Here is a 25,374-nt window from a genome sequence, read left to right on the forward strand (position 1 = left end):
AAGAAATTTCTAAAATATACTTCATTTTAGATGCATAATTGATTTAGTATTTTTCTTCATTTTGATTGCAAGTGATTGTGAGTATGTGTGAGTTGAGTGATTCGCACAGCAAACTCTTGTTGCGAGGAGGTCATCACGATCCTCAGCATTGAGGAAACCGAAGCGAGGAGGAGCAGATTTGCTTAATTTGTTCAAATGTGGCGGAGACATGTTTTGACACATTATACCTATATGACGTGAATGCCACTGGCATTAGAACAACGGCTTTTCTACTCTCTAAACTGAAACGCATTCACGTCTATTTAACGATGTTATTATAATTCTTAATTATAGAATATATGTATTACATTTGATAGGTTTACCACTCCAGTATCCAATCCTAGATATTAGGATACTAGATGCCTTCCTTTAGATAAAGGACTCTCCAGAACTAATTTTCTAACAATTATTGAACCAATAATAATAAATTAATTATTTATATGCAATGTACACGAATTAGAAGTAATATTAAAAAAACTACTGAAGCAAAAATACTAGACATCGTAAACCATACGTAATAGTTTAACCAGTAAATATATAATAATATTATACAAATTTCCAAACAAAACATCCAATCTCCTCGACTAGTATCTTAATGATCGACGAGGCGAACTCTACATCGGCAATCTACATTATCCCCGCTGCGACTCTACATCTAAATGTTTTAATACATCTCCTGGGTCTTGCTAATAGCGATAATTTCTTCACTCGACTCTTTGTGTGTTTATTTGAAGGCCGTCATTTATCGATCTATTTGTGTAAATAAGGTATACTTCAATAATAGACTATCTGTTTATTATATCACAAAGACTGTATAATGATTTCACTGTTGGTGAGGTAAACTATAAGCGGATTCGGGTAGGTATCTTTCTGATCATTTTGCCCCTGAGCAGTGTAAATACCGGTCCGGAATGCAGCAAGCCGCAATTGCAGTACTTGGACCTCATATTTTAATTCGTCACACACGTTTTTATATCTATAAGGTTCGACCATCATTAATCACGTGATCAATTCGTAATACCGTAAATAAAAGAGAAAAATCGTTCAAAATAATTAGTTTCGAATGCTAAATAAACGTTTACAATAAATAAATATATATATATTATTGTAATTTCCAAGTCAACTTCGAAGGTCAACGAATATTGCATTGTCCCAAATTAATACGCATCTCATTTCCTCACCTTGTTTCAAAATTCCGAAAGATTCAGCTCTCATGATTAGAAAATACTATTAATTAAACCAAACAAGCTATAAACAAAGAATGTATTCCCTCAAAACATCCAGACACGGTGGTAGTCCGATAAGTTTTTCATTATTATTATTTTTCGAACCAATCGGAAACCAGTTCAGCGATGATGGATGAAAAAACCCGTGGGTCGGTGTCGATTGAGTTGGTCGCTATCGTGATTGAGACATCTCGAAACCCGTTCGGCTTGGTTGGGCGCGCTTTGGTGAGTGACACAAGAAGAGAGCGATCGCGATTTGCATGAGCGATGGGGTATTTTATTTCATTTTTTTTTCTTTGTTAGAACAAAATAGGCAGCTTTACCGCTTGTTAGTTCAAAATGAAGTTTCAATATTGAAATGAAATGCTATGCTTTTAAATATAATTACAAATTTCACAGTTAAGTTATATTTTTAGACCAATGAATGAATTCTGTAGCTGAAATAGGAGCATAGCTAAGCCAGTTACTAGTGCTCTGGCTATCAAAAATTAAACTTAGGTTATGAGACCCAATTCTTGAAATAAAACTACTACACTTCCATCATCCTGCATAACTGCTCTTCTCCTAATTTTCATGTTGATATTTTTATACTTGTGTACTGTGCGCTTTAAGCCTGGACGAGTATTTGTGCTCTCTATATTTGTAATGACGCAGAACCTTATTTGCAAAATTGGTAATATAAAATATTATATATTGGTATTATATCTTAAAATATAATTCGAGAACAATTTTCACATAAGTTTTGCCTATAGCATATTTTTTGGTTTGATGCTTGAACAAACACACGACCCATCTGGTGTTAACTGGTTACCGGAGCCCATAGATATCTACAACGTAAATGCCGCCATCCACCTTGAAATATGAGTTCTAAGGTTTCAGTATAGTTAACCAATTAACTATTAATTAATTAATTAATTAACTATTTACCAATATACAATATAATAAAACTAAAATAAAAGTAGGTCAACACAATCGCTAAAGCTTATCAATTGAGCTGCAGCCTAAACGCCTACGCTACACGCATTATTCCCAGAAAACTTCGAACCGAGCATTTAATAATCACGTATCGATAAGAGATAATTTGTTTCACTTATTATGTGCTAGTGTTTTATGTCTTTCGTAATTGTTGAAATTGTTTTAAAAAAAATCTATTTCTATGTATCGTACCGATTGATCGATACTAATTATGATATTCGTTTCGGATTTTGAATCGAATACCGTGATAATGTTTGTAATCCTTACGCTATAAAGACGTATTTTACGACTTACTTTTTTGTGGATGTATAGTATGGTGTAGTAATCAACAACTATTCAAGAACTGTTGAAGATAAGACATAACTGGTGGTAGGATCTTCTTGTGAGTCCGCACGGGTAGGTACCACCGCCCTGCCTATTTCTGCCGTGAAGCAGTACGAGTAATGCGTTTCGGTTTGAAGGGTGGGGCAGCCGTTGTACTATACTGAGATCTTAGAACTTATATCTCAAGGTGGGTGGCGTATTTACGTTGTAGATATCCATGGGCTCCAGTAACCACTTAACATCAGGTGGGCTATGAGCTCGTCCACCCATCTAAGCAATAAATAAAAAAACATAAAATCGATCTTTTTCTTCCTATTCAGATACCGAAGACACAATTGTAAATGTCTATAGAACCTGCAACCTCAATGGAAATGCGTAGTACGAAGTGTTATATTATATATTAGCTTATAAATATAAAAGTCCTTTAGCTTTGTCTGCTATTATCTGTATGTATGTATCTATCATTTAACGTCATCCACTGCAAGATGTAATCTATATAATAAGTGAAGCAAAAACTTTGTACCCCATTTTTACGAAAATGGCGCGGACCGAGGAGTATGAAATTTTCCACACTTATAGAGAATATAGAGAAGAAGTGCAGAACGCAATGTTTTTTTTAAATTTGCATAAAAAAAATCATTAAATCAATAAACAAAACATTACACACACTATCATGTATTTGACACAACACATACTTATAAAGGGACTCTGTGTTTATTGTCAAACTTTTGTTACTGTTTATAGTCTGTGGTCAAATTAAAAATAGATTAATATTGATTGTCTTTAATATTATTTATCTATAGTGTTATTTTGGCACATCGGTTGGAAGGATAAAGCGGCCGTTGTACTGTTAAACTTAGATTTAGAACTCAAGTATCAAGGTGAGTGGCTGTATTTACGTCGTAAACAGCTATGGGCTTTGGTAACCAATCAACAACGGTGGACCGTTAGCTTTTTTACCCGTTTAAGTAACAAAAAAAAATGCTAATCATTGTTACTTATTTCCGACAATAAATAAGATCGTGTTTTCGATTTATAACAACGGTAATTCGAATATATGTAATTGTGATGTGAGAGTAAAGTTGTATACAATTCACTGTACACCACGTGCGACCTAGTGGTAGATTCTGCGAAGCCCTGGTCTGGCTAGGTATAGTGTTAGCAGCGTCACCAGGTTAGACCCTAACAGCTCACCTACTCGCCCGGTGAATTTAGTATCCCTCGAGGCCACTAGAATAAGTCGTCATTACGGATCCTCCCGATCCATTAACGGTGCTTTTAGGTACCACAAGCACCGCAGACCGTCCTCGCCGAACCCGTCGCTTGTGACGAACGGCTCGACGAGTAAATTAACCCATAGACACAGCCCACTGAGTTTCTCGCCGGATCTTTTCAGTGGGTCGCGTTTCCGGTCCGGTGGTAGATTCTGCGAAGCTATGCTCTTGCTAGGGCCAGTGTTAGCAACGCTCCCGGTTTGAGCCACGCGAACTCACCTACTACTACGGTTAATCTAGAATAACCTCTCGATAAAAAAACCTTCGGCGACCGCATCACATCCATTGGACCGTGAGCCTAGTCGGGGTTTGCAACTAATACTATCAAACCTCAATAAAGAACATTCGTTTTTTTTTAACTATTGATTTTAATAATGTGTTTATTAAAAAGCGCCAATCGTCAATTTCTAATATGAAAATTAACATCTCTTGTCACCAGTTAAATGTAAATCAATGCGACACATGGCACACCGTTCCGTTTGCTTCACGAAAACATAATTAACAACTTAACACATTTTTTTGTTTGACAACCGTCCAGTATAGTTGGGAATTCATCACCGAAACCAAGATTCGTGATGACGTGCCTCCGTGATTTGGTTATCCCAAAACCACTGCAGACATTTCCAACATTTGGCGACAACTGCGGATTATGGACTGCGCTTTGAAATTTGAAACTGAATACGCAGTCGTAACATCTGTGTCATTTATTTATTTACATTCTCCGTATTCAAATTATGCGTGTTTGTTTGAAATCAACGAAATCGTTTAATTAAATTTTGTGTAAATTTAAATTTACTATATATATATATATATATTTTTTCTCCATCTCATCCAACTAAGTGGGGTCGGCACAGCTAATTTTTCTCTTCCATTCTCTTCTATCAGCCGTCATCTCAACACTCACTCCTCTCTCTCTCTCATATCGTCATTCACGCACTCCATCCATGTCTTCTTCGGTCGACCTCTTCCCCCTCTACCTTGCACTACCATTTCCATACATCTCATAGTCACATGCATCTTCTCTCTACGCATCACATGTCCATACCACGCTATATTATATTATATTATAACTATATTATTATTATTATTGTTGTTGTTCAGTCGGAACACAATACAAAATATTTTATTGCACTTAGGTACATCAAAATAATTACAATGTACAGAAAAAGGAAATGGGAAACATTAAACTTAAACCTGAAGTACTATAAGAAATTATTTAGGAAATCGGAAATTATGGCGTAATAAAAGAAAATAAATAAAAACCTCACATAATTACAAAATATATTAAAAATACATAAAAATATAACCAAATTGCATACATTTAAAACACAAATATATATTCAATCTAACAATGATTCATTGTCTTACGATAAATTTGGAATCCTGGTAATTATTAGATTCATCGCGAAGTAATTATGGCTCGTTGTTTTATCAATAATTATAGATAAATCGAATGTTAACAGTAAATGTTATTGGAAGAAACATTCTTCTTAATTACTTCCCAATCAAAGCAGAGTCCTTAACGAGCAATTAACTTCACCGGAAGGACATGTGCACGCATCTTGTCGGTTTCAAATTCCTTCCGTACGACCCTCCATGATTGAGTAACACCAACTTTAGTTGAACTCAGAAAAAAATTCGAACTACTCTGTCTGTCATAGATTATTCAAGTTTCAAAAAATATTAGACGGTAGATTTTTGTTGCTAACACTAGCCCTTGTAAGAGCAGTGCTTAGCTGAATGTACCACCGGAACAAAACCGCGACCTACTAAGAAGATCCGGCGAGAAACTCAGTGGGCTGTGTCAAAGCTAAGCAAAGCAAAGCTAAGCTTTGAAAGTTTTGAAAACTTAGCTTGAACTTCGATGATGCCCGTGAGTAACCATTTTTCTCCGGTAGTGTTATCTAAATCGGACATGTCACGAATTGTTTCGATCGTGCCGTATTTATGTCACAACTTAGCCTTTCCAATGTGCCCACTAAGTAATATCCATTGTAATTCGTAGTGGGTCAAATTAAAATGGTTTCCATAATTAGTCCAAGTCAATATTTTGACTCCCAATTAAGTTTGAACTTAATTAGTGAAGTCGTAAATTAAGCACCAAACGTCGTTCCATTATTGTACTCGACGAGGTTTGTTTACGGTGCAGCGGTTAGATTGTTCTTCAAATATTTTATGTAGGGTAAAATAAATGGTTGTTCAAGTCAGGTTGTTTTAGTCGTCGTGGCCTAAAGGATAAAACGTCCGGTGCATTCGTATCTAGCGATGCACCGGTGTTCGAATCCCGCAGGCGGGTACCAATTTTTCTAATGAAATACGTACTTAACAATTGTTCACGATTGAGTTCCACGGTGAAGGAATAACATCGTGTAATAAAAATCAAACCCGCGAAATCATTATTTGCGTAGTTACTGGTGGTAGGACCTCTTGTGACTGCCCACGGGTAGATACCACCACCATACCTACTTCTGCCGTGAAGCAGTAATGCGTTTCGGTTTGAAGGGTGGGGCAGCCGTTGTACATATACTTGAGACCATAGAACTTATATCTCAATGTGGGAGGCGCATTTACGTTGTAGATGTCGATGGTCTTCAGTAACCACTTAACACCAGGTGGGCTGTGAGCTCGTCAACCCATCTAAGCAATAAAAAAAAGAAAGGAAAAAATTACAAATAATGAAATCGGTTTCTGCTTTTAGTCCTCTTGAAGTACGCGAAAGTGGTTATAGTAATTGTACTTTTATTGTTTTCATATAATAATAAAATTTTTAATATATACAAATTATATATTAAATAATAAAAAATAACTGTAGGTAAACAAGCTTAGGTCTCACCTGTTGGTCAGTGGCCGCGGACACTCATAGCGTTAGCAATCTCAGGACGTCATAGTCAAGACGCTGCCGTCAAAAAACACATTCATGATTTAATTCGTGTTTTTGTTTGTGCTCTATACACTCTCGGATCTACTCCTTTGAGTTATCTATTTGCCCAGGCGATTGCACTTCACATAATATATTGGAAGTAGTGTGAATATACATTTGACAAACAGGTATATTTCATATGTATTCTTTTAGTCATTATTTTTAAGGCAATCATTTGATTGTAACAACAAAAAAATTAAAACCAATTTATTACTTAAACCAACGAACGAATACCTTGTTAGTTGTTTACAATAACAGCCATCTATAAATATCAACTTGTTTTATTTAAACAAGTTTGAAAATCACCGATCCCGGTATCGCCTGCCTCAAAAACCATTTTAAAACGAGCCCTCTTCTACACTCAATTAATTAAACTCCGGTAGTAAACGAAATCACAGTTCTAAAACTCTTCCAAGAAGCTCGTGTCCACAAAAAATATATTATAAAGGCATAAACGAGATACGTTTATGAATAAATCAACGGGCGGACTCGCAAAAATGAACAAGGACCCCCCCGTCAGAGCGAAACGGACTTACGTTTATGTCCTTTGAGCGAAGGAGACGGACGCCGCTAGATAGGAAAAGGTGTAATTATGCTGTTAAGAATATAATTTTACGTTGTTAAAGCGATGCATGCGTCACATTATTAGGGTTTTTTTTGCTTGTTTCATATACGCGGGGATTAAGCCTTTTCGATTCTGGCGAGGCGATATGTGCCGACGGAATTTGGATAACGTATTAATTTAAGCAAAGGATCAATTTGATTTTTAAAATTAGTTTCTATTGCTATGGAAATGTGTCCAGGAATGTGCTTGTTATCAAATAGGGAAACATTAAGAAAGGGGAGTGATAGTATTGAAGGCTTTATTTATGTATCTAATTTTTTTATTGGAATAAAGTTCCTTGTGGGTCGTTGTGGAGGGGTACCCTAACCGGGAAAAAACGTCCGTAACGTAAGATTTTTACTAGTAATGCACACAGTGTACGACTTAACTTTGTAATAACGTACAAATTAGAAATGCACACAGTGTACGGTTTAACTTTTTAATAACGTACAAAAAATAACATTTTTTTATCATTCATTGACCACGATCTCAGGGCGTTCGTTTGCGCAATACACTAACTCTTATGCAAACAACCGTGAATGAAGTGTACCACAATAAGTTCGCACGTTACCGAATGACCGTGGGTTGTTGCGAATCCTCCAGTTTTATTTTCTTTATACCTCAAATAGAACTTAAAACTGATATTTTTATAATAAGGAACTACGTTTTTATCCGGTGAATTCCGATGTCCCACGACACCACACATCTTTTTTTTATATAAAACTGTAAAGGGACATTTTGAAAATTGCATATTTTAAATTAGCGATGCGCACTAGAGAACGACTTATTCACCCTCATCCTTTTTATTGCCTTAATGTAAAATGAGAGAGATATATGTTCTAAGTATAGTTACATTTGGGTCACGAATCTACTGTCTGGTTGTTTAATGAATTTAGCGAGTTTTTTAATTGAACTCTTTTACGAGTATCATAAAGTGCATTACACTGCTGATATACTCTAGGCGCTCTTGGCCCATTTAGGGTTATGTGGCAACCAGAATCCACAGATATCAATCACTATGTAAATACCGTCACCCATCTTGAGACGCAAGGTCTGAATCTCAATATACAGTAACACGACTGTCCCAATCCTTCAAAGCGGAACCCATGACTGGTTCGCGGCAAAAATAGCCAGAGCCAGGCTACCTTTCTTTGCCAACTTCGAATACGTGATAGCATCGGTACAAACACAAAGATTTTCCATGTACGTCCTCATAATTATTACGAATAGTCGTCCAAGATAATGAAGACATTGAATAATCTCATCTGTTAATGTTCATAGTATCCCTTGGATAGGCCGCATCCGCAGTTGATCGGTGTAATGCGATGCACCTGCCTATACCTGCATCACACTTCAGACCACAGCATAAAAACCTTGTTAAGAAACACCGCTGGTTTTTTTTCCAACTCCGAATTAATTATAGCTAATCGGTTTATGACATGTGATGGCTGGGAGCCGGTCGGGTCTGTTATTTTTGACGCGGGTCGTGGGCAACAGGTAGGACAATTACGTGGTCGATCATAATGTATTTCGGCTGTGGAATAGCTATTGATATTTTGTTGTTCTAAGTACGAAATTCAAAACGTTCAAGTCGCCGTGGCCTAAAGGATAAGACGTCCGGTGCATTCGTATCTAGGCTATGCAACGGTGTTCGAATCCCGCAGACGGGTACCAATTTTTCTAATGAAATACGTACTTAACAAATGTTCAAGATTGACTTCCACGGTGAAGGAATAGCATCGTGTAATAAAAATCAAACCCGCAAAATTATAATTTGCGTAATTACTGGTGGTAGGACCTCTTGTGAGTCCGCGCGGGTAGGTACCACCGCCCCGCTTATTTCTGCCGTGAAGCAGTAATGCGTTTCGGTTTGAAGGGCGGGGCAGCCGTTGTAACTATACTGAGACCTTAGAACTTATATCTCAAGGTGTGTGGCGCATTTACGTTGTAGACGTCTATGGGCTACAGTATCTAGGCCATAAAAAAAACGTTTCACGGTAATATCGGGCTATTTATGATTCATGCAGTTGCGATATAACAAAGTGAATAACGTCTAGAGTTTGAGTCGGAATAGAATGAATGCACTCAAACGAAAAACAGTGAACATTGTAATTAAACGAGGTCAAAAGATAAATCAACCAAACTTGCTCCTTAACAAGGCAACAAAGTCTTCGAACGTTTGAATAATTTAGTCGCGCCAACGCTCGTCTTATCGGACCTGTGAATATTTTAAATACTTTAACCGTAACAAATACGATATATACCGGCGTAACGCCTTCATCTCGCCGCGCATTCGTCTGGCAGCCAAACATGTAATTTACGATTCTCATTAGTATACTCCGTTACAGAGTGAGTTCTGGCCCGGCCAAACGCACCGCCCAACTCCGCCATTGACATTCATATTTTAACGCTAAACGTGACCGCTGACAACTAGACCACGACCGTACGTATACCGATTTTACGGCCAATCGATTCGAATAAAAATGAATACGTCAATCGAGAAAACGAATCGAGCGAAAACGAGTCTAATCGAATCACTCGACCGTTGGATATTCAAATATTCGAAAAGGAACTTAAGGACAGTTTTCGTTTGGATTTTTTGCGAACGGTTAAACCAATGTCAGGGTGACCATTCCGAGCTATCGCAATCCGTAGTGGACCCGATTGACCTGAATCGATTTTTTTATTTGCTTTTTAAAAGGGACATCGAATATCGATGTTTCGGTTCTCACATTGGATGAAGACATAAAAATTTAGGACTGGAGCGGCGCGTCAAAAGAGACCACATGCGTTATTTTCGTGGGATTTTTCGTGGTATTTTATTTTTGTTTAGTGTGTTATGAGCTAAATTGTTGGTTGCTGACGCCTTTTGTACCGAACCTATTATTTCTGGCTAACGACCGACTCGGATCATCGGTTAAGGACCGTGATCAAGGAATGTAATCATTTAGTTTTTATTTATTTATTTATTACATGTGGCTTGTTTGTTTTCTGTCTTGTTAAACGTATAATTAGAATGAATATAATTTTTGATTAGAATCTGAATAGATTGAAAAAATATTTAAACGAGGGCCAAGAACCTCATTGAACTCAGGAAATTATCAACTATATATACGGACACATTACAGAGAGGTCTCCATTAACTTATTTCTTAACTACCGTTTTCAAATTGCAACTTAATCGTAGTTATAGGACTTTATTACTAGTTTTACCTCTTAATTACAGTATTAAAAATATGAAAAACGTATTTTTATGAACAAAATTTATATTCGTCTATCATTTTCTATACTTAGAGAGCTTAATAGCTTCATCAACTGCGAATGAAAAAAAGAACGATCTACAACTTACATGAATCACAGAACGCGTTAAGTGGCCACTTTATATGCAAACAGGGTTTCATCAAGTTGACGTCTCAATCTTAATCGTTATGGTTGCAAAACTGGATCAGCTATTCGCATCAGTAGCGAGATTAGTCGTGATTTACATGATAACATAATAATTATAATAAATATAAGACTATATTAGAACGATTAGAAGTTTTTTTCAAGATCGACCAGTTTGTGTTTGATTGTAATAGACTTATTCGTTTTTAGTGAGTATTCCAGGGTTATTTTATGCTTTTGAAGATTGTTTTGACTGTGCGATTTTTTTAATTTTATTTCGAAAATGCGAAAGCCTACTGAGTTTTTTACCGGATCCTCTCAACGGGTCGCGGTACCGATCAGGGGGTAGATTCAGCGAAGCATTGCTCTTGCCAGGGCAAACTTTAGCATAGTCTCCTAGGCCGAGTCTCGGGAGCTTCGCCTATACATTCGGTGAAGCTATTATAACCCCTTGAGGTTACTAGCGGTAAATAGGTAAAACATTATATATTGCGAATTTGAGCCTTATTGTTTTACTTATAACTTTTATTATTTGTTATTTGTTGTGTAGCGCCGAGAGGTTTTTTATTAATCACTTCAGATCTGGCTCGGTGGCTCATCGATACGATGTCGGTACGATTTTATAACCGACGACAAAAATAAAGGCATTGACTAAAATCGTGAATGATAAAAATAGGTGCGAACAATCGTAGTGCTTAATATACTTATCTGGTAATATCAAGAGTCCTCAACCAACATAAATGTATCACATCGCGTCTCCACGTTTGAACGAAGCAATTTTCTATGAAACAGTTTCTAGAACAAAACAACCTTTGTCTGAATTTTGAGATTAAATTATCATTTGTTCATTTGTTACAGGCTTGGAGTACTTAAGTGCAGCAAGGAGCTTACACCCAGAGCTTCATGCCGGAAGCACGCTCGCGAGCCAAGACTTTCAACTTAGCTTAGATGGTAATTCGATTTTTATAGTTTTATTTTTGTAAATATTTACTGGTGGTAGGACCTCTTGTGAGTCCCGCAGGTAGGTAGCACCACCCTGCTTATTTCTCCCGTGAAGCAGTAATGCGTTTCGGTTTGAAGGGCGGGGCAGCCGTTGTAACTATACTGAGACCTTAGAACTCATATCTCAAGGTGGGTGACGGCATTTACGTTGTGGATGTCTATGGGCTCCGGTAACCGCTTAACACCAGTTGGGCTGTGAGCTCGTCCACCCATCTATGCAATAATAATAAATCTTTAGTTTTTGCGAGCTATAAATAAATCAAAACCAATTTTACTTCTTCTTCTTCATATTCAATTTATTATTACAGATATTTCGTTTACAATAGTTTGCAGTTTACGTGGTCGCTAACGTCATTGATTAAACAAATAAACACGAGATTAAATAGTAAAATTAGTTTTAATTTTTACATCACTATTCAACTATTAAATGGCGTTGGGCAGGGCATATGGTTAGAGGTAAAGATAAATGGAGCAAAATTGTGACTCGATGGTATCCTAGAGAAAGCAAAAGGAAAAAATGTAGACCGCAAAAAGATGGGATGACGACATAAGACACGTGGCAGGCGTCACATGGAACAGAGTGGCTCAAGAAAGACATGAGTGGAAAAGGTTGGAGGAGGCCTTTGTCGATTGGCCAACAGATCTGCAGAAAATAAGAAAAAATCAAATAATAGGCTAGATTAAGGTTTAAATAAAATTTAAGTTTTCTATATATTATTATGTATTATATTTAGTCATATAATTATAATATGGATCTGATTAAAAGGCTGTATTGTTATTATTATTATTATTCAACTATTGATGTCTGTTTCAGGTTCTAGAATAGCGTCTCCAACGAGATTAAGGTTATCGGGCGGTGCAATCGGCGCTTCTGCGAATCGAAAACGGGCAGTTTCGTGGAGTCCGTATTCTGCGGAATCTCTGGACTTAGCTGCTGTGATCAGGGCGTCTCCAGCTAGTTTGGCAGTAAGAGCGCCGTCCGCTGCTTCCACAGGAAGCTATGGACATCTTAGTGCAGGTGAGGGTTTTGCGTTTGACCGCGGGAACCTACTCTGACCGGGTTCTGACCCGGAGTTCGGACGTCGGGTGTAAGAGTGCAGGGGAATCGCTTAGTGCGGTAGGGCCCTAAAATTCCTTGCCTTTTCTGCCCCCAACACCTTGCAGATCGTCAAGTCCTCGGGGACCTCCTAGGAGGTTCGGCCCCCGACCCGAAATAATAGAAGTTGAGAATTTTTCGTAGCCATCGTGATATACAAGTGCAATATTCGTTGTTGTTCGAACTCATAATTCTGTCAAAAGTTTGTACAGCATATGATTGAAATAAACCAACAAAATTTCGCTCTATTGAGTTTTTTTTGCTAATTACCACTGAGTACTATGAATTTAGTACTTAAGTAAAATGTGGTAATTATGTACAGAACATTTATTTATTGAGGACCGGCACATGCATTAAGCCTTTAGCTAAGTTCATATTCTGTCAAATCTTGATTCCAAGGTCCAAGGTCTCCATACGATGCTCGTTTTTCAAGACTTCTATTACTAAATTTATTCTGTATTTACGTATGTACAGTGGGAGCGATAATACAAGAAAATCGAATAGCGTCAGCTATTGATGCTCACCTTAAAGTCGCTAACAATTCAGACCTCTTTGCGTTACGGACATATTACAATAATATATCATACTATAACCCTATGGTAAGAATGGTCAGGCAGTATAACGATTTGGGGAAATGTCACGGTGACCTTGATATCTTTGAACCTAGATTCGGGATTTATCAGATGTATGAAGGATATTCTATTTAACAATGACTAGTTATCATTATAATGTTTGTGTTGGTTGTATTGCTGTCTACTTATGTGGATACCGTATTATCATTTTGTTGTTTTTTTTTCTGGAACTAATATTTGTAATTTTATTTTTATTTGTAATTTGTAATTTTATTTTCAATAGTCAAAGCTATGTACATTAATACGGGTTATCTGAGTATATCATTTAGATTGCAATCCAAAGTAGATTTAGATACTAGGTACTGGTACGATTTAGCTAATATGTAATGTACTGTAATGATTGTAATTTGTTTTGTGCATCAATAAATAAATAAAAAGACGTATAAACTATATAGATATCAAAATAAATGTTTTCTTTCGAGACTTCCGTTGAGTTGCCTCCACCGTAGTTATGATATTAAGAGCTTTAAATTTAACCGAAATAAAATCAATGTATGTCTAAATATTCAGCGTGGCAGTAGCTTTTCTAATCCTACGTGTCTTTCCATCTGCGAAAGTTAACCATTACGATTTTATTAAAATCCATTTCAGGAGCGATATCTCCAGCCCTTTCCCTCTCCCATGCTTCGTTGGCCCAACAATTGCTGGCTAGAGGAGGAGTGGTGGGAAGCAGTGGAGTACTGGCCGGAGGTGTACTGCTAGATCCTGCGCATCAACAGGCGGCCGCAGCTGCTGCTCATCATGCTGCTCATGCCCATCTGGTAGCTGGCATTCATAGGTAAGTTATTCATTGTAGAAATGTCGTTTTATTACCTTGAGTATCTTAGATTACCGACCCGCAATAATTTAAAAGGGTTGTGAAGGTAGACGCTAATGTGTGGAGGGGGCGTTCTAAAGCGGTTATCTATATACCTAGTCAGGTCATAAATTATAAAATTTTTTTTTTTTAAAACATATTTAATTTTATTTATTATTTTAAAAAAAAGAACACAATATTCCTAACCTAAAAGTACATGTTATTATCCGCAACATGCTTCGTCAGATTACAGAAATAAAGTTATCAGCAACATGCTTCGTCAAAAAGTACAATACTTACTTTCAGCTGCAAGCGTCGTCATAAATTCTGTCACATGTTTAATGTAAAATAATTGAAACAAGTTTATTCATTATGTAACCATTCATATACCAAAATGAACTTAACAAAACATAGACTCTTATGACACTAAAGTTTATTCAAAATGACCTCCGTGATTTTGAATACAGGCCTTCAATCTGCGCGGCCAGTCGTCTATCGCAGCACGAACGAGGTCCATGTCAATATCGGCGGCTGCCTTAATCAAGGATGTCTTGAGTGACTCCAAATTGGGATGAGGCTTTGAGCACGCCTTTTCCTCCAAGTGTTGCCATATCTTGTAATCTAACGGATTCAAATCTGGACTGGAGGAGGGCCAGTCTTCGTGCCGGATGAAGTCGATTTCATGCGCCGCCAGCCAGTCTTGTGTGCTCTTCGCTCTATGAGCTGGCGCCGAATCTTGTTGGAATACCCAGTGCCTGTTATTGAACATGGTGTGAGAAACAGGTTCCACAAGGTTCGTCAGGACTGTATTTTGATACACAACTGCATTCGTTTTTACACCTTTCTCACAAAAATGTACCTCTGTTAAGCCCCAATAAGGAACTCCCAACCATACCATGAGCGAGGATGGAAAATGACCTCGTTGGACACGCGGAATACGGTTGCTCGCTTCTTCACTACTGTGTGCGTACACCTTATCATTTTGTTTGTTGTAGCTCTCTTCAACGGCAAAAATTTTTTCATCCGAAAAAAGATTTTCCCGATATTTTTTTCCCGCGTACCGCTTCAAAAAAGCGCGGCATCTCTTCAGTCTCAGGTCCATTAGACGAGCATTCAAACGATGTCCTGTTTTTCTTCGATATGCCCGAAGCCCTAAGTCTTCATTTAACACCCTTTTCACCGTGGTTCTGCTTAACCCCATCTGAAGGGCCAACAGTTTCTGCTTACGTTTGGGATTTCTTTGAATTCGCGCCTTCACAGCTTTTATCACTGCTGGAGTCCTAACAGACCGAGGGCGACCACTTCTTGACCTGTCATTTACACTAGAGTATTCATTGTATCGTTTGATGGTACGACAAACGAATCTTTTGGTTATATTCAAATTTTTCAGTATGTTAAAATTTTGAATTGGCGCGTAACCGCAACGATACAACGCAATAACTGCAACACGGTCTTCTTTAAGCGTCCACTCCATATTTAAAAATGAGTAATATTCTAAAAGTATACATTTTTATTTTCATGAATAATTCGAAATTCGAATTCAATAAACTTTTTTGTGGCCAGCATTCTAAAAGAAAAGTTTTTACTGTGTGACAATACTTATGACCTGACTAGGTATATGTATATGAATATATATTACTACTTATATAAAATTTTACGATATATGTAACACTTTTATCAAATTTTTTTTGCTTCACCGCAATCCCCGATTAAATCGATCAGGGTACTACGTTCCATCCCAAGCTACATTACAATTAATACAACTAAAACTTAGTCATTGGATATAAGCGGTTTTTTTTTTGCTTAGATAGCTGGACGATTTCACAGCCCATCTGGTTGTTAAATGGTTACTGAAACCCACAGATATCTACAACGTAAATGCGCCACCCACCTTGAGATATAAGCTCTAAGATCTCAGTATGGTTACAACGGCTGCTCCACCCTTCAAACCGTTCACGGCTGAAATAGGCTGGGTGGTAGTACCTACCCGTGCGGACTTACAAGAGGTCCTACCACCAGTAAAAAGAGCATGCACATAATAATGTTTGTTTATCATTTGCACCGCTTTTAAAACGTTCATGAATGTTCTTGAATAAGAAATTACTGGGTCAAGAATAACGGAGAAATGTAGGAAAATACCACTAAGGAAGTGAGAGGTAGAAATGTAAAAGACGTAGTAGCAAGAGAAGAGTAGAATCACAAATCCGGATCATCTAATTAAAAGCTTTACAGATAACTAGCATTAAAATCGTTTTGATCGTTTTCCTGTCTATAAATTTTATCAGGTGTTAACTACGAATAAATAATAAGTCTTAAAAACGGGTCAATGAGAATGTCACTCATGAAATTGATTGAAACAAATACTATCATTGTAAATACTGGTCAAAACATGGTTATTCAAAGTCTAGATCACTTATAAAACTCATTGTTTCCTTGTTTGCAGATCTCACATATCGTCACCGACACAATTGCTCATGGGTCCTGTGGATGTCAGACAGGGCTTGGGACTAGACGGAACTCCCCCTCAGCACCTCCAGCAGCCTTCGCAGCAACCTGAAATCACTAGTGTTATGGAAGCTGATAGGTAAATAAAAACATTCCACATTTAGAAGAGGGCCGTTCGGATAATCACATTCTCACGGATCGTTTGGAACCTCTGGGTCTGTGAAGGGATTTGGGTTCCCCTGTATTTTGTACCGTATGTTCCATGGGGAGTGCTCTGAGGTATTATTCGAGATGATACCATCATCTCGTTTTTACCATCGCACCGCCCACCACCGGAGTAGAGTTCATCCATACCTACCTGGAGCCACTGCGGTCGTCCACAGTGCGTTTCCAGAGGTCCTTTTTGGCCACGTACCATCCGGCTATGGAATGAGCTCCCCTCCACGGTGTTTCTCGAGCGCTATGACATGTCCTTCTTCAATCGAGGTTTGTGGCTTGTGAGAGTATTAAGCGGTAGGCAGCGGCTTAGCTTTGCCCCTGGCATTGCTGAAGTCCATGGGCGACGGTAACCACCCACCATCAGGTGGACCGTATGCTCGTCTACATAGGCAATAAAAAAGAAATAAATATATTTAGAACGCCAGCTAAGATCGTCTTCTTTGACTTTGTCCCAAAATACTGAATATCAGCTTAAACACGAGCACTGCGATCATTGCATCAGTTAACTCCTTTAACTTGTGCTTTATGCGGACATGTTGGTCTAAAGACAACTCTATTTTAATGGGTTATGAGATCAAATTAGCCGTAACACACTTGTTCATTCTACGACTTTTTGGCGGTGAGCACTAATGCAAGTAACTAAATGCATACTCATATGTGTGTTTAAGTTTAAGACAGTAAGGGTAAATAATTTACATACACCGAGTGAAATAAGTGTACTTTTCGGCACTGCATGGAAGTTTTGCGTGTATTATATAACATACCATAGGGAGGTAATATACATATAATGATATGGAGTACTTCAGTGTGCTCAGTGCGAGTTTCTTAACGTTCTCGACAGCGTAAAAGTTAAGCCAATTTTGTATGCAGTTGGAACAGCGCCCCTAGCGGCAAACGTACGCAAACGATTCCATTCCATACAAATATGAGCTAACTTTTACGCTATCGTGAACGTTAAAAAACTCGCACTAAGCACACAAAACGAATAAACAATAAAATACTTGCGTTTTCTGTAATATAACAAGAAAATAAGATTTAAAGCCCTTAATCTCTTTTAAAATTAATATTAAAAATTAAACAGTAAACCACTGTGTTCCATGACACTGAAGAAAAATCCTATAGGTTTTTCTTTACATACGTATTATGTATATCTTATGTATATCCACTGATTACGAAGTGGAATCGAACCCGGAGCCCATCACACATTGACTCAGTATAAAGTCCGTGAACCCAAAACCATCGAGACTTGAATTCTGCGCTCGATGTTGAGTTGGCAATAGTAACAAACAATTAATTTAGAGTCATAATAAAAAAAAAACCTATATCGACTCATAATTTAGATTGAATGAAGTAAAGGTAATTTAATCATAGACATTCTGGTCACCGTCCTCGCCGAACCCGTCGCTTGCAATGAAGGGCTCGATGAGCGAATTAACCCACAGACACAGCCCACTGAGTTTCTCGCCGGATCTTCTCAGTGGATCGCTTTTCCGATCCGGTGGTAAATTCTGCGAAGCACTGCTCTTGCTAGGGCCAGTGTTAGCAACACTCTGGCTTGAGCCCCGTGAGCTCACCTAAGGTGAAGCTGAAATAACCTCTCAAGGCTATCAGCATAGGCAGGGAAAAAAAACATAGACATTTCCAACCTATTTTTCGATTTCAGTGCTACAGGGCTGATGCAGCGCAAGTCGCCTCAGGGTATTCTCACGCACCGAGATAACGTGAGCAACAAGCCGCTCTCGGCCGCCGCGGAGAGCACAGTCCACGACGGCCTCGACTCCAAAGACGAGCCAGGAGATTTTATCGAAACCAACTGTCATTGGGTAAGTTTTTGTTGCAGCTTAGATGGTTGGACGAGCTCACGACCCACCTAATGTTAAGTGGTAACCCACCTTTCGAGACATGAGTTGTAAGGTCTCAGTTTTAATAGTACTTCAAACCGAAATGTATTACTGCTTCACGGCAGAAATAGCTGGGGTGGTGGTACCTACCCGTGCGGACTCACAAGATGTCCTAAAACCAGTAATATTTATCGCACTATATAAGTCACAAGACGCCGAAGTCTCAGCTGTATTATAGAGGGGCTGTCCATCCTTCAAGCCGGAACTGATTGCTTTGTGGCAGAAATAGGGAGGATTATAGTACCTACCTTTTTGTATACCTATCCGTTAGTGTCTGCGAGGGGCTATTCTAGATTTGTCGTGACTAATCCTTATGATGAACACCTTGTTAATGAACACCTTATCCGACCACGACGAGGTAACGCAAATCCGCCATCGCCAGAAGCATGTCTTGTCGGATCCCCCAGTTTCACTCTCGGTGCTTGTAGGCCTCTAAAACATCGGTCACCGTCCTCGTCGAACTCGTTGACTACGACGAAGAGTTTGACGAGCGAACTAACTCATAGAGGCAGCCCACTAAGTTTCCCCCCGGATTTTCTCAGTTGGTCGTGATTCTGATCCTTTGGTACTCGAAGATTCTGCGAAGCGCTACTCTTGCTAGGGCTATTATTAGAAAATTCTCTCACGTTGAGCCCGTGAGCTCACCTACCCGTCTGAGCGTAGCTGGAACAGTCTCTTAGGATACTATAAGTAAAGAAAAATAAAGACGATCACATTATGCTCAATCTGAGAGGGCTTGCTAACATCTGCCCTAGCTACATGAGTAATTTGCTGAATTAACCAGTGGATCGGAGATGACGATCGGAGTGAGGATCCAGGGAGAAACTTCGTGGCTTGTGCCTATGGGTTAGATTATTATACTTCGAAGTCTTCGTCATATTCGATGAGTTGAATGAAAGCGATGACCGGGGCTTGGAATGCCTAAAAGCACCAAGAGAGTGGATCAGAGGGATTCTACGTGATATACTTAGGATAATGGCGGCTATTCTTTGCCCCGTTGTCTGGGTTGGTGGTGTAACTTGCGGCACCTACCAATGCCACCAGTAATTACACAAAATCTCACAAATTTCGGCTAGGCCTTTCTTATATTCAAAATAATATGTCGTGTATAAGTAGTGAAACGTATAAAATTGCTTATAGGTGGACTGCAAGCTTGAATTTCCCACTCAAGATGATTTGGTGAAGCATATTAATACGGACCACATACACGCCAGCAAGAAGGCGTTCGTCTGCCGCTGGGTCGGCTGTTCCAGAGACGAAAAGCCTTTCAAAGCCCAATATATGCTTGTCGTTCACATGAGGAGGCACACTGGAGAGAAACCTCATAAGTGCACTGTAAGTATAAGATTATATTTTCACTTTCTGCTTCTCATCCTTAGCCATTAACCCTTGTCATGCAGCCCGAGATTCGGCATCAGTTTTATTAGTTTCATTTGAGTATGGCACTTGATCTATCCGTGTATAACGTATAACATATTCTTCGGTATTCATGAGTCGTCGAGATAAAGCTATAGTAATAGTTCTACGTTTGTTTTATATATATTTCGAATACCTTGAATGTTTTGTGATCATGAACAACCCCAAAAATTGTAAAGTTTTTAAAACGTCGAATATAACGTGACGACAGTAAAATAAATGTCCAGATTTTTTTTGTCTTTTAGCCTTATCGAGGACTAAAAGCTTATCAAATTTTATCATTTGCAGTTCGAAGGCTGCTGCAAAGCGTACTCCAGGCTGGAAAACCTGAAGACCCACCTCCGGTCGCACACTGGAGAGAAACCGTACACCTGCGAGTATCCGGGGTGCGCTAAAGCTTTCTCCAACGCGAGCGACAGAGCTAAACATCAAAACAGAACGCACAGCAATGAGGTTCGTTCGCAAGGCTTGCCAGCGAATTCTTTCGAACGCTTTTCAGAGGCGCGCCGAGGAAGCAAATAAAAGAAGCGATCAAAGAATTGTTACCACATTTAGTTTTCGTTGCTTAAGTGGCTGATCAAGCTGACGGCTCATCTGATTTTAAGTGGTTACCGGAGCCCATTAACATCAGCAACGTAATTGCCACCTCCACCGCCATTGAGACCTGAGTTCAAAGTCTCCGTTGGGAAAAATCATGGTGTCCAATATACATATCTTCTTTTTGGGTATCATGTGAACGGGAAAATAATGGGGGCGGGAATGGACGATGGAGATATGCTGCAGCTGACGAGTTCTTCAAATGAGATTTGAGGACAGGCTTTATGGTAGAGTTGTGGCTTGGGCATGTTCATAATATAGCAGAAGTATATCGACATAAACGACCGCGCCCTGTCTTTTGGGCCCTACGCTTATAACGGCAATGAAAAAAACATGATCTTTACTCTTTTAAATTTCTACATTATTATTTTCAGAAACCGTACGTCTGTAAAGCGCCGGGTTGCACCAAGAGGTACACCGACCCCTCCTCGCTCCGGAAACACGTGAAAACCGTTCACGGAGCCGAGTTCTACGCGAGTAAGAAACATAAGGGTAAGTAAAACGAAGCAGCGATGATAAGTGCACAACAAAAAACTTCGAAGAATTCTAGCTGCGACGAGCCATACGATCGCCCCCAAACTTGAAGAGATTGAGTTTGAACAGTCTTCGAGAAAAAAAAAACTTTTCAAGGAATACTCTTTTTCAAGTTTGACTGATTCGGTGATGCTGGGATTAGCGCCCGTGATTGCGGGATTGAGGGTCGTGAGTTGGGTTCCCGCACATTCGTGTGAACAAGGTTATTTGCTAAGGAACAATGGTCAATTTAGACAAAGGTCTAAGTGTTTATTATCTATACGTGTTCCGTTTCTGGGTCTCTTAGGACAGGAAACCCTAATTTGAGGCAAGATGACCATGTGTGTCCTTCGTTATTTATTTAGTTATCTATATAATTAAATTTGAACAAAAATAAAATAAAATTATTGTTCTTTTTACAAGATTGAGAACAAAAGCACTACAAACTTTTCCTTGTTCATTCATAATTATATATTGTATTTTTAGCTTTTGTCTTAATTTGACCTCTCGTTTATGCCTATTTGATATGAAAAGGCCTATTATGACGATCGTGATGGAACATTTTAAGTATTCCAACATAGGTAATCGGTCGGACGCATTGGAACACAAAAGATATTGTACATTACCGATTCTGTTTTCAATTCTTTTAGGTTGCACGAGAGGTGACGACTCCGCGGAGTCTGGCGGCGGTGGCGCAGGGTCGTCTCCTCGTTCGGAGGAAGGTGGAGTACCACCCGCGATCCGGGGTCACACATCATCGGCGTCCGTCAAGAGCGAGAGTCCCGCGTCGCCCATACCGCACGGCTTGCACACTTCCGCCCACCAGGTCCATTACGATTCCGTCACAGATTATTATAAGGTTTTAATTTTATTATTATTACTGGTGGTAGGACCTTGTGAGTCCGCGCGGGTAGGTACCACCACCCTGCCTATTTTCTGCCGTGAAGCAGTAATGCGTTTCGGTTTGAAGGGCGGAGCAGTCGTTGTAACTATACTGAGACCTTAGAACTTATATCTCAAGGTGGGTGGCGCATTTACGTTGTAGATGTCTATGGGCTCCATTAACCACTTAACACCAGGTGGGCTGTGAGCTCGTCCACCCATCTAAGCAATAAATAAATAAAAACATAATGGTAATCATAGGTGTCTTCAAGCATCAGCTCAGGATAGCTTGAGGTTAAGTGGTAGCCCGGAGATATCGCGAATTCATGAACATTGCTGTCCTCAGACTGGATATCGAAGACTTAATTATTCTTTAATAACAGCTGTGTTTAACGCGTGGTTATCTCACACAGGATCCGTTAAGATCGTATACATATACCTTTTCGGTCTCACCTAGCGTGAACACTATAAAAGATTCGTATAATAAAAGAGAATTTGAACTAGAAGAAATAATATGTAAATATAAATGAAAACAAATTTTCTATAGACAATAATATGAGTAAAAAAAAATGATGTACAGTTGTCTGCGCAATGCGGTGGGGAGCTGGACTTCGGCGGTGGTCTGGGAGGATACCGGGATGAAAACGGCCTGCCGTACTTCAGATTAGACGGAGAGGTCGGTCAAAGCTTAATTTATTAATTCTTCAATTTAATCAATCTCTGTACTAAAGCTTATCTCATGGCTTTGATAGCCATAATTTTAATTGTCCAAACTAAATATTTCAAGTTGGATTCTATTGTATTATGGATTCGATTTGTCGTGGCCTAAAGGTTATGATACCTGGTGTACTCATATCGAGCAATACGACTGTGCTAGGTTCAAATTCCGTTGGCAAGTGCCAGTTTTTCTAATGATATGTATTTAACAAATGTTCACGAATGACTTCTTCAACGAAAGAATAACTTGCCTAATTACTAGAAGAGGGGTGTAAAGTGAGTCTGCAAGGGTAGGTACTACCGCCCCGCCTATACGAAGCAGTAAGGTGTTCTGGTTTAAATTGTGGGGCAAAATTATATATTGCAACCGAGACTTCGAACCTTCACCTTGTGGCCAGTTCCACAATCATTCATCTATCAGCACTTTTTTTTTTTAAATATTTATCTGCAATCGGCTATATAGATAGCCATAATCCAAATATGTTCCGAAAGGTTCGAGTTGCGGATGACATAACATTAAATGTCATCAATTACAGCATTAAATTTAATTTCTTCGGTGTGAGTTTAAAATTTGCCATCTTTTTAAATGTTTCACATCTGCAGTTGCAACACATTTAATGAAAAAAAAAATGTCTTTCAGATCGAGCAGGAAGTGGTCGGTGAAGTGGGACAGTTGCCGCTGATGCTGCGAGCTATGGTCGCTATCGGCGAGCCCCGCGCCGCCCCGCACGCCCCCCGCCTCGGGAACAAGATGGCGCTCGCGAGGATGCCACCGCCACACGCCGACCTCGGAGGAGGCGAGTTACTTTTCCGCATTTGTAAATACAGCACATTATAAAATTAACTAGCGACCCGCCCTCGCTTCGCTTCGGGTACTGTAATTTATTATTGATTTCTCCACTATTTAATGGATGTTATTATACATATAAACCTTCCTCTTCAATCACTCTATCTATTAAAACAAAACCGCATCAAAATTCGTTGCGTAGTTTTAAAGATTTAAGCATACAAAGGGACAGATATAGGGACAGAGAAAGCGACTTTGTTTTATACTATGTAGTGATTCATTAATTAAGCCAGATGGTCAGCAGATCTAGTAAGGGGAGCACTTGGTGGTAGTCTGTACCACCCATGACCGAACACTGTGTGTGTTGAGTCTCTATATCGGGCAAGGATTAATAAGACACGTCGTGTTCAGTTAAGTGACTAACGTATATTGGGATTATAACCTAACGTGCTATCGACAGCCGGACAATCCCGAGACTGACGTAGCATCATTGCAATATAATTACCGCTAACACATACATATAATTGTTAGTTGCTATGGGGACATTTGTGGTCCCTACAGGTTTATATGAACGATCAATTTCCTGTTGTACAGGCGGGGTCACGGGGAGGACAGAGCTGGGCAGCACCAACGTTGGGGTGGAATTGAAGACCGGGGCCTCTAACACGAGGCGCGATTCTGGAATCTCATCGGGCAGCAGCCTCTACAGCGCCAGGTGTGTGCTCGTCCGACACGTGCTTGAATCTAATAAAGCTTATTAAGGTCTTGGTTGAGGTCATCGGCTAAATGACGCCGTCGCTTATCGGCCGTCGCTTATGTATATCAGCAACGGTGGGGATTCAGTCCAGCAGTATCAGTGAGAATGTAGCTTCGATGGTGGGTTGGTGATTGAAGTCGTCGTGGACTAAAGGATAAGACGTCCGGTGCATTCGTGTTGAGCGATGCACCGGTGTTCGAATCCCGCAGACGGGTACCAATTTGTCTAATAAAATACGTAGTTTTAACAAATGTTTATGATTGATTTCCACGGTGAAGGAATAACGTCGTGTAATAAAAATAAAATGCGCACAATTATAATTTGCGTAATTACTGGTGGTTACAACTCATATCTCAAGGTAGGTGACGACATTTACATTGTCTATGGGCTCCGGTAACTACTTAAAAAAATGGTAAATACAAATGATGTGATCTAAATTTTCGCTTGTGAACATGCTGCTTTTTCGGTAATTACATTAAAAACCTTAACTTAATGATTTACTTCTTTCTTTCGAAGAACCACGCGGAATGTAATCTGCATACGCTAACAGGGGTTTTTCCATTAAACAGGTCTTCGGATATATCGCGTAAAAGCAGTCAAGCATCAGTTGTGTCGGGAGCAGTGGTAGGAGGAGTTGGGGCGCAACGTCTAGTCGCCCACCACACCGCGGCGTACGACCAGCTCTCTCCCGATAGCAGTCGAAGGTAAAGTAGCACTTTATCGTAAATTTCAGCGACATTACTAATTCTTTAAGTAATCTCCCACCGCACCCTCGACTGAAAAGCGGATTGAGCTGCATCAAACTGCTCAATTGAATTGAGTTAATTGAATGAATGAATGTAATATGGATGCAAGATCTGAATTAAATG

At 39.2% G+C, this 25,374-nt stretch overlaps 1 protein-coding gene across 2 annotated transcripts in view; it reads left to right on the forward strand.

Moving 5' to 3' along the window:
• ci (transcriptional activator cubitus interruptus) overlaps positions 1–25,374 on the forward strand; it is a 150,598-nt gene that overhangs the window by 118,680 nt on the left and 6,544 nt on the right. For both annotated transcript variants that reach the window (XM_089739468.1, XM_089739469.1), the window contains 13 exons: positions 11,604–11,696; positions 12,562–12,765; positions 14,067–14,253; positions 16,715–16,855; positions 18,599–18,758; positions 19,977–20,171; positions 20,541–20,705; positions 21,224–21,341; positions 22,013–22,188; positions 22,825–22,920; positions 23,602–23,758; positions 24,343–24,463; positions 25,075–25,209. In XM_089739468.1, the coding sequence (XP_089595594.1) occupies positions 11,604–11,696; positions 12,562–12,765; positions 14,067–14,253; positions 16,715–16,855; positions 18,599–18,758; positions 19,977–20,171; positions 20,541–20,705; positions 21,224–21,341; positions 22,013–22,188; positions 22,825–22,920; positions 23,602–23,758; positions 24,343–24,463; positions 25,075–25,209 (1,948 nt within the window). The remainder of the gene's footprint in view (positions 1–11,603; positions 11,697–12,561; positions 12,766–14,066; positions 14,254–16,714; positions 16,856–18,598; positions 18,759–19,976; positions 20,172–20,540; positions 20,706–21,223; positions 21,342–22,012; positions 22,189–22,824; positions 22,921–23,601; positions 23,759–24,342; positions 24,464–25,074; positions 25,210–25,374) is intronic.

Source organism: Bombyx mandarina, chromosome A1, assembly GCF_030267445.1.
Source record: "Bombyx mandarina strain Sakado chromosome A1, ASM3026744v2".
NCBI lineage: Eukaryota > Metazoa > Arthropoda > Insecta > Lepidoptera > Bombycidae > Bombyx > Bombyx mandarina.